General features: G+C 45.6%; 1 protein-coding gene across 2 annotated transcripts in view; it reads right to left on the bottom strand.

The window, feature by feature from the left end:
- Positions 1–4,037, bottom strand: part of Ppp1r14d (protein phosphatase 1 regulatory inhibitor subunit 14D) — an 11,730-nt gene extending 7,693 nt beyond the window's left edge. For both annotated transcript variants that reach the window (XM_023712947.1, XM_004623401.2), the window contains exon 1: positions 3,777–4,037. In XM_023712947.1, the coding sequence (XP_023568715.1) occupies positions 3,777–4,037 (261 nt within the window). The remainder of the gene's footprint in view (positions 1–3,776) is intronic.
- Between the last annotated feature and the right edge of the window lie 5,812 nt (positions 4,038–9,849).

Raw genomic sequence — 9,849 nt, 5'->3', positions numbered from 1 at the left:
AGAAACTACTTTGGCAATAACAACACACAATGTACTAACCATTGTTACTCTCCTAAAATCTTGTTTTGAGATTTTGTACCACTGTTTTTATTTTTTTTTCTTTCTTTAAAATAAAAATAACTGATGTCAAAAAATAAAAATAAAAATAAAAAATATATTTAAAAAAAAAAAAGCAGGAGACCCTTAATCAGCTGAAAGATCAGTCAACAAAAGCAGATCATCCAGAGATGATAGAAATGATGGAATTAGCAGATAAGAAACTATGAGCACAGGGGCCGGGGAGATGGTTCAGTGGAATAAGTACTTCCCTGGCAAGTGCAAGGGCCTGAGTTCAATCCCTGGTTCTGCCAAAGAAAGAAAGAAAACTATGAGCACGATAACAAGAAAAACGGAAAACATAAGACCCAAATGATACATCTGGATATGAAAAATATATTTTAAATGAAAATTCTACTGGGTGGAAGAAGCTTATTTAGCACTGCAGATAAAAAAAGAGGGAGAAACAAGGCAGGAAGCAGGTAGGCTGGAGAACAGAATGGAAATGAACCCCGATGATCTGTGCAACAGTTGTCAAGTGATCAAACATAGGTGTACTGGAATCTCAAAAGGAAGAAAGAGCTCTGATGATTAGCCCTTGCCTCTAAGACAGGATGAGTCCTAGCCACGCATGGTGGTGCCCACCAGTAATCGCAGAACTCTGGGAGGCTGAGGCAGGAGGATAAAAAGTTTGAGGCCAGCCGGGGCAACTCGGAGACTTATCATGATCATTTCCAAAAAAAATTCTAAATATTTTTTAATGGAGGCTAGAGATGCAGCTCAGTGCTCAGAATATAAAACAATGACTTCTGAGATGAACAAGTAGGAGGAGCTTGTGACTCCATGTTATACTTGGTGTTTCCTGCTAGGTGCTGCCTGATTTGTCCCCTTTCTGATTTACACTCCACACCGAAGTCCTTTACTCCTAATCTCACCTCCATGGAAACCAGCAATGAGGTGTAAGGTTCAGATGAACTAGCAAATACATGTTTTACTCATGCATTGATATTATTTATTTATTTATTTATTTATTTATTTATTTATTTATTGAAAATAGGGTCTTGTTACATAGTCCAGGCTGCCCTTGAACTTGCTATATAACTGACAGTAGCCTCAAACTCATGGTGATCCTCCTGCCTCGGCCTCTCAAATGCTGGGTTACAGGTGTGTGCCACCATGCCTGGCTTATTGATAATAATTTTTTTAAGGTTGGAAGTATAATATTTCGTGTGTGTGTGTGTGTGTGTGTGTGTGTGAAGTATAATAGATTGGTTAAATATCAAAAAGGCTGTGTCAAAATGCGACTCCACCAGGAAAAGACTGTTGTCATGGGAGCTACAGTAAAAGGATGTTTCAAAGTACTAGCCATAAGGTACCCTCCAGTGTCCCCTGCTGATCTGTGCCTTATTTCAGTACCAAGGCAGTGAGTGGTGGCCTTTCCCAGAGCTCTCAATAGTGTGTAGGAGCAGAACCCAAATTTCAGGGGATTGGGTGGTAACAGGAAGAAAACTGCGCTTCCCTGGCAAGCACAAGGGCCTGAGTTCAATCCCCAGATCCACCAAAAAAAAAAAAAAAAAAAAGGAAGAAAACAGTGAGCAAAAGCCATGAGTGTCGAAAATCTTTTAAGGTGTCTGGCTGTGATGAGATAAGAGCTACGAGGTGGTAACTAGATGGAGCACGCTGCTGAACCAGGGTCTCTTGCACTTAGGAGAAATGTATGCGTGCTTGAGTCCTGGCCTAGAAGCCAAATCCACACTCTGTCTGGACCACTGAAGATCTAGGGCCTCGATGGGATTACTTTGAAGATTTCTATAACCATTGCCGGCGATGCCACCCAAGGTGAGTGTGGGGACAGATCCCTGGTGGATGATGTGGGGCTCCGTACAGGCAGAACCAGATCAGGGTAAATGTAAGGTTGGGCACCGTGCTGCCTTTACCTTTGCCCAATATGTCCAGTTACCTGGGGCTTTCCCATGCACTTAGCTATTTCCTGCTGAAAAGGCCGGGGATTGGGAAAGGAACTGTCACCTGGCACCTTTGGACAATTGCCATGACAACCACAGGCCAGGCTTTTTATTCCAGTTATTGCCTGGGAGTGGTCCACCCACGTGTTCTGTTTTCCTGTGTTATGGGCTCATTACTATACAACTTCCTGCTCCTCTACCTTCATCTTGCAAATCAAGGCTTGTTGACTATGGTCTTTCTCTGCTGCCTGGAGGGATGTGCCCTGAAGGGCCTGAAGTATGCTCCGTGCAGATGCATAATGAATGGTCTGAAATAGAAACTGAGCCAGGATGTTAGCTGTTTTTGCTAATAGAAAAAATAAACTACCTTAAAATTGAGAGAAAACTGTCTGCCTGTGTTAGACATCTGCACACATAGGATTGAATCCATTACAGGTCCCTGTACAGTGAAGTGTCTTCCTCACATCTGAACAGCAGACTAAGTGGGCAAGTTGGTTGCTAGTTCGGTAATAAAGAAAAAACAAAAGGAAAAAGGAAGGAAGAAAGTATTAAGTCTCACGTGGTGTCTATATTCAAATATATTTTCTCAGTCTCAGATGCTTAGCTATTTTACTGAGTGGAAAGTCTTGAACTGTAAGAGTTCATAAAGAAAAGTGTGAGGCTGGGGAGATGGCTCAGTAGAATAAGTGCTTGCTTGGCAAGCACGAGGGTCTGAGTTCAATCCCCTGTTCTGCAAAAAAAAAAAAAAAAAAAAGAATAACCTAAAAAGAATAACGTGAGTCAGGCATGATGGTGCATACCTGTAATTCCAGCACTGGGGAGGCTGAGGCAGGAGATTAAGGCAGTTTCATGGCCAACATGGGATGCATAGTGAGTTCAAGGCCAGCCTGGACTACATAGTGAAACCCTGCCTTCAAAAAAAAGAATAATGTTATATTTCCATGTGTCAGGAAATGCTTTTTATGGTAACTTGTTAGATGTCTCTGAGCAGACTTTTTTAGACATTGACATTCTTTTCTGCTGGATACAATGGTACATATCAGTTATCCCAGAAGGATCATTCATAGTTTGAGGCCAGCCTGGGCAACATAGTGAGTTCAAGTCCAGTCTGAACTACATAGCAAGACCTTGTTTCAAAAAACCTATTTTTTTTTTTAAATTTAGAAGTTTATAGCTCTACACAGCTAATAGTTACAGTGTTGGACAATGTATTTCTAGATATGTCTGTGTGTTGAAGATAAAAATAAATTAAGACATAAAGTATGGCAAAACAGCTCGGCCAAGCATGTTCCCTTTGATTATGTCATTTGAGCCTCAAAAAAATCTTATCAAGCCAAGCATGGTGGTATGCACCTGTAATTCTAGAACCCTGGGGAGGCTGAGGCAGGAGGATTCCAAGTGTAAACCTAGATTGGGAAACTCAGTAAGACACTGTCTCAAAACAAAAAAGGGCTGGGAACATAACTCAATATGAAGATCCCAGACCAAAATAATAATAATGATAATAATAATAATAATTGTCCTCCTCATCTATCCAAAGCTACAAAAGGCAACAAAATCTCATTTTATAGATAAAGAAACTGAGTCTCAACATGTTAAAAGGTCTTCCCTAGATCACAAAGATAGAGGCATAAACAAGGCCTTTCACTTCCACTTGCCCCAAAGCCTTCCCTTTATAGGCCCATCTCATACCAGCCCCGTAGCTCCCCTGGAGCTCTTTGGGCACAATCTCCAACTCCTAGCCTAGCCCCAGAGTCCCAGCTCCACACTGCTTACCTGGAAGAGTTCTTGAACCTGCGCATCCACCCATTGCTCCATCTCCAGCCAGCGCTGCAGCTGCCCCCAGTCGTACTTCACTGTCAGCCGGCTGGGTCTCCGGGACCTGGCCAGCCTGCAAGGGTCCGTGTGGGACTTGGACTCCGAGTCTGTGGATGATGTCCTCCTCCTCCTCCCCTCTGAAGCCCACTGGACCTTTTTGCTTGGGTTCTCCCTGTCCGGGTTGGGAGATGTGCAGGAACGAGGCCTTGGTGACAGCATGGAAAGACCAGCCTGGACGGTGAGCTGGGGAAACCTGCGTTCAGGGCAGGAGTGATGAGGGCAGTGAGGAGGGAGAGGTGAGCCGGAAGGAGGGAGCTGGAGGAGGGCCAAGGATCCCGCCTAGGGTGGGGGCCAAAGGGCAGCAAGGTGCTGGGAACTGCAGGCCCCTGCTCCTTGCTGACAGCAAGCGGCACTCCTGAGCTGAGTCCTGACCTTTCTATAGCTTCTAGGGTCCAAAGTGACATAAACTGTGGACAAGCAAAGGTCAGAGATTGCCAGACTCCAGGAGGAGGAAGAAGGGCGTCCTTAGGTCCTGAAGGGTGCCAGGATCCCACGGCGAGCTCTCATAGTGGCTGTCTCCTGGTTCACAGGTAGAGGACGTTTGTAGACCCCCTTTTTTGTCTTTTGGTGTCTCTGGTGGCTTGGGCTTTACCCCGGAGAAGTGAATCAAACTATCTATTTCCTGTACCTAAATGGTAGAAGGAGTGATTAATAGAGTTGTGTAAGGGCCTTTTCATCTGGATGTGGGTTAGTCCTGGGGTCCATCCTCTTTCCTGGTAACCAGAGTAGACTTTGGGTTGACAATTATTGCTAGTCCCTCGGAATGGAAGGACCTTACTTCTACATTCCCGGAGGGCAGTTGGAAAGTTCCTAGATGGGTCACATGTTGAAGGAGTTGGGAGGTTTCAGGGCCATAGATGAGATCACATGTAGTGAAGGGCCTCTCAGAAAGCATCTCAACTGGGCTGAGATTAAGTTTGGATTTGGGGCTATCTGAAGCTTCCTTAGGGCAACTGGAGGCGATTATCCACTTACAGTAGGTCTCTTGACACAGATCAGCTAAACATTATCTAGTGAGTTTGGCTCCCTCAAACTTTCCTGTTGTGAGGAGAGCTCCACACAGTATTGAGATAATGTTTAATTTTCAGGGCTTTGGTGACTCCCTTGTAATTTGCAATGTGAAAGAGGGCCCCTTATCACTCTAGGCACTCCAAACTAGGGATTCCTGTTGTTTTTTTGGTTTTTGAGGGTTGTTGTTTTTTTTGTTGTTGTTGTTTTTGTTTGTTTTTTGTCTTTTTGAGACAGGGTCTCGCTGTGCAATTCAGGCTGGCCTTGGGCTCACTTTGTAGTCCAGGCTGGTCTCAAACTCAAAAGGATCCTTCTGCCTCAGCCTCCTGAGTGCTGGGATTACAGGTATGTGCCTGGCTCCAGAGCTTATTATTTTACAGAAAACTTTTGCCACTTTCGGAGCTTGTTCTGACCTGTTAGGGAAGCCCTCTATTTACCCAGTAAAGGTATCAATGCATAGCACATGGTGCCTGTACCCCTTACAGACAGGCATGTGGGTGAAGTCTATTTGCCAGTCTCCTCCAGGGAAGACTTCTTCATGCCTTTGTGGTGGTTCAGGCAAAGAGGGAAGATGAGTTTGTGAGTTATGGAAGGCAGTCAGGCCAGTTCTCACAGACCTGAGTTATAGCATGATGGGCTCCGGGCCCCATTAAGAACCTATGTGCCACAGCAGAGGCAGTACCTTGCCCTAGGTGGCGGGCATCATGCAGGGACTGAATGACTTTCCACTGCACTCGCTGTGGCAGAGCAGTTGGGTCCCACACACCACCACTGGCCCTTTTCAGTTCCTCCCTCATTATAAATCATCTGAAGCTCTTCTGTAAATAATCTTTGATACTAAGTCAGGATTTTTTTTTTAAATTTTATTTATTTATTTATGTGTGTGTGTGTGTGTGTGTGGCCAGCTCAGTCCACCAGGGGCGGGGCTGGCTGGCATGTGGTGCTGGGAGATTGAACCGTGGTCCCTGTGCTTTGCTAAGCTTGTTCTAAGTAGGCGCTTTAGACCACTGAGCCATCTCACCAGCCCCTAAGTCAGGATTTTGAAGAAGGATCATGGATAGGGATGTTGATGGGCAGATTATATTGGAGAGCAGCCTGTTTGGCAGGAGAATCTCTGTTAGGATTTCCTAGAGAGACAGGGTCCTAGGAGGCTTGATATCCCTTCCAATGGATAACTGGTACCTTACTTGGGAGATTTACTAACTAGAGGAGATTGAGGATCTCTGGTTGAGGTTCTTTTGGAGACTAGTGACTCATCAAAAGTCCTCTTCTTTTTTTTCAGATGAATACATGTGCATGTAAAACCAGAAAGAGATATTTGGAGTCAGCATATATTTTGATCTTCTTGTCCTGGGCAAGTTGATGAGGGCAACAAGTTCTACCTTTTGGAAAGAAGTCTTTGAGGGAAGTTTTCTCACCTCAGTGACCTGACTGTATCATAGCCTGCCCTCCTAACACCATGCTTCATGAAATTGCTGCCACTGGGGAACCATGTGTCAACCATCCTTGGACTAGGGAAACAGCTTGGCGGTCCAAGTGTCTTTCTGGTAAGCACAAGGTCCTGAGTTAGATCCCCAGTACCACATGCCTCACTGGGCCTGGAACCCCAGGTGTTCCATGCTGACTTTGTAACCAAGCATGGTGGCGCATGCCTGTAATCCCAGCATTGGGGAGGCTGAGACAGAAGAATCATTAGAGTGTGAACTGCATAGCAAGACCCTTCATCAAAAACAAAACAAAACAAGCACCCGCAAGCAGGTGCAGGGGCCAGGGGTTAGATCCCTGAGCCTGCTGTGCTGGCCCCACCCCTGGGGCACTCTGAGTAGGCAATTGAGACTAGGTGTGGTGGCCTGTGCCTGTAATCCAAGTCTTGGGAGGCTATAAACAGGTGGATCACTGCGAGTCTGATCTAGTAGTGAGACCCTGAACAACCTGTAGACCCTTGCCTAAAATACAAAACCAAACCAAAACCAAAATAAAACCAAATTATCCCTGTTAACAGTCCCTCAGATCAGAGTGGCTGGCATAATTTTGGATGATGGTCTGTTCACACTCATGTTTTATCTGCTGGTTGATTGGGAAGAGGGTGGCTGGGTTTAGAACAGTGCAAGACTGAAGGGAAACATTTGGGTTTTAATAAGAATGGTATGATATTTAATGAGCCTTCCGCTAGTCATCCTCAAATGTCCCTTGCATTTGAACAGAGCCTTAACTTGATGTCCAATGAGAACTAAGAGTTTGGAGTTAGGGAGATGGCTCAGTAGAATAAGCATTTCCCTGGCAAGTGCAAGGGCCTGAGTTCAATCCCCCACTCCACAAAAAAAAAAAAAAAACCAGCAAAGTTGCTCAAATGAGCATAGAATCTTATGCTATTTTTTATTTTAAAGAGAAAAACCCGACATAAATGGTACAGAATTTCAAAACAAGATAATAGGAAACTAACAGTGGCTATTATTTATTTATTTTGTAGTAGGAATGAACTCAAGGTTCTGGGGTGATAGCTCAGTAGAATAAGCACTTGCCTGAGAAGCGCAAGGGACTGAGTTCAATCCCCAGTACTGAAAAAAAAAAAAAAAAAAGAACTAAGAGCTTTTGCCCTAAAGTTATCTTAAGAGCTTCCTGAACTCAAAGTGCCATAGTGACTAGGCAACTACCTCAGCTGTGCCTCACTAGACCTAGTCATTTGGAAACCTAGGCAACTGGTCAGTTTCCTTTTTTTTTTTTGCTACTGGAAATTGAACTCAGGGCCTTGTGCTTGCCAAGCAGGCATTGTGCCCCTGAGCTACTCTCCTGGCTGGGCAGTTTTCTTGTCTTAGACACTGAGTTAGTGCTCTTGTGCCTACTCTCTGTCGGTCAGCCACAAAGAGAGAAGGCTTAGTTAGGTCTGGATCAAGGTCTGTCTTAGGGCCTTAAAAGCTTCTTTTTTTGCACGCCCCCCAGGATGCCTTCAGGGCAGGCCTGGTTTGGCTTGAGCATGAGGGGATCCAACCACAGCATCCAGAGCCTGACTGCTTTGTTTCAGCAGGCACTTAAATGCCTGGGCTAACGGGCAGGCCCCCTCAAAGCTTCTTGAGAAGCTGCTCAAGGGTTCAGTTTTAAGGATTCAGTTTCAGTCCTCAGGTTCTCTCGTGTAGGTGGTTTGCCTCTTACTCCCAACTGGGATACCCTTGTGTGACAGAAGTGTGCTCCTCCCAAGAAAGCCCTCAGTTGTTGTTTGGATTCTGGGAGGCCTCTGCTCTCCTTCAGGACAGTTGTCTTTGCCCTGGAGTTACAATATATCCCAGATGTCACCTTTTGTTGAGAAATCTGGGCCTTTGGTTGGGATACTTTGAAATCCCTTTTTGCTATAAAATTGAGACTTTTTTTTAAAAAATGTATTTGTTATAGAGTCTTACTATGCAGCTTGGACTTGTAGTGATCTCTTGTTTTTTTTCAGCCTCCCCAGCACTGGGATTACGGGATGCACCACCATGGGTCTTGGTGACCAGCTCAGTGTGCCTGGGGGTGGAGCTGGTGGCATGGGGTGCTGATCAGGACCCTGGGCTTGCCTAAGAGGGTGCGTAGTCCACTGAGCTATCTCGCTGGCCCAACCTTTTTTTTTTTTTTTTGCAGGGGAGAGTGCTTTTGAGACAGGATCTTGCTATGCAGTTCAGGCTGGCCTTTTTTTTTTGGCCAGCTCAGCCTGTTCTGATGGTGGGCCTGGCGTGGCATATGGTACCAGGGATTGAACCATGGTCCTCTGTGCCTGCCTAAGCTTGCCCAAGCAGGTGCTTTAAACCACTGAGCTATCTCGCCAGCCCACAGGCTGACTTTGTAGTCTAGGCTGGTCTCAAACTTGCAATGATCCTCCTACCTTAGCCTCCCAAGTTCTGGGATTGCAGGTATGCACTGATAGGTTCTGGCCCTGGTATGACTTGCTGTATCATTCTGGTGCTCATCTAATGTGGCTGAAGCCCTTAAAACAATAGCTTATCTTCCGGGAGACCACCTCCCCCCCTTCCTCTCCAACCCAGTCCAGGGTGCAATTTCCTTTCACCTTTCCTGCTGCCACAGAAAAGACTCCAATCAGCTCCTCAGATATTTATAAACATCCCCTTCAAACTCCACCCCCAACAAAAGCCCATAAAAAGAGCGGGCCAGATAGCTCAGCAGATTAAAGGACCTGCTTAGGCAGATGCAGGGGCTGGGGCTCGATCCTTAGCATGCTGTGCTGGCCCCACCCCAGGGCACACTGAGACTGTGACTGAGACTGGATGTGGTGGTGCACCCCACCCTGCAATCCCAGCGCTTGGGAGGCTGAAAAACAGAAAGGATCCCTACGAGTCCAATCTAGGTAGTGAGACCCTGTACTAAATACATTAAAAGAAAATCCATAAAAGCCTCAGTTTTCTTTTTCTTAGGCCACAGGATCTACCTGATGCATCTGCCTTCAAATCTCTCTGTGTCTTTGTAGCTAATAAAGGCTTCTTTTATCTTTCCTATCTCTGTACTGTGCCTCCGCAAAACCTACTATGTGAAAAGCCTGTCATGCGCCACCCTGAAAATTGAATTTTTCTTAAATGTATTTAGTAACAGGGTCTGCAGGGTCTCACTACACAGATGGGACTCTTAGTGATCCTATTTTCAGCCTCCCAAGGGCTGGGATTACAGGCACACACCACCACACCCAATCTCAGTCACTGTCTCAGCACACCCCGGAAGCTGGGCCAGCACAGCACACTGGGGATCAAACCCAGTCCCTGCACCTGCCTAAGCAAGGCGTTAGTCTGCTGAGCTATCTAGTCAGCCCAAAATTGAGAGTTTTAATGGTGCTTTTAATTAGATAACTCAGTGGGATTACAAATAAGGCAGTCATTTACATGCTGTAATCCATCTCTTCTGAAGCTTAGGTCTCTCAGGTGTTGAGCTAAAGCCTGTGCAAATAAGTAGGGGCTATCTCTAAATTCCTGAGGCAGGGGCCAGG

This window comes from Octodon degus, unplaced genomic scaffold, assembly GCF_000260255.1.
Source record: "Octodon degus isolate 3935 unplaced genomic scaffold, OctDeg1.0 scaffold00002, whole genome shotgun sequence".
Lineage (NCBI taxonomy): Eukaryota > Metazoa > Chordata > Mammalia > Rodentia > Octodontidae > Octodon > Octodon degus.
This window is presented reverse-complemented; position numbering and strand designations above follow the sequence as displayed.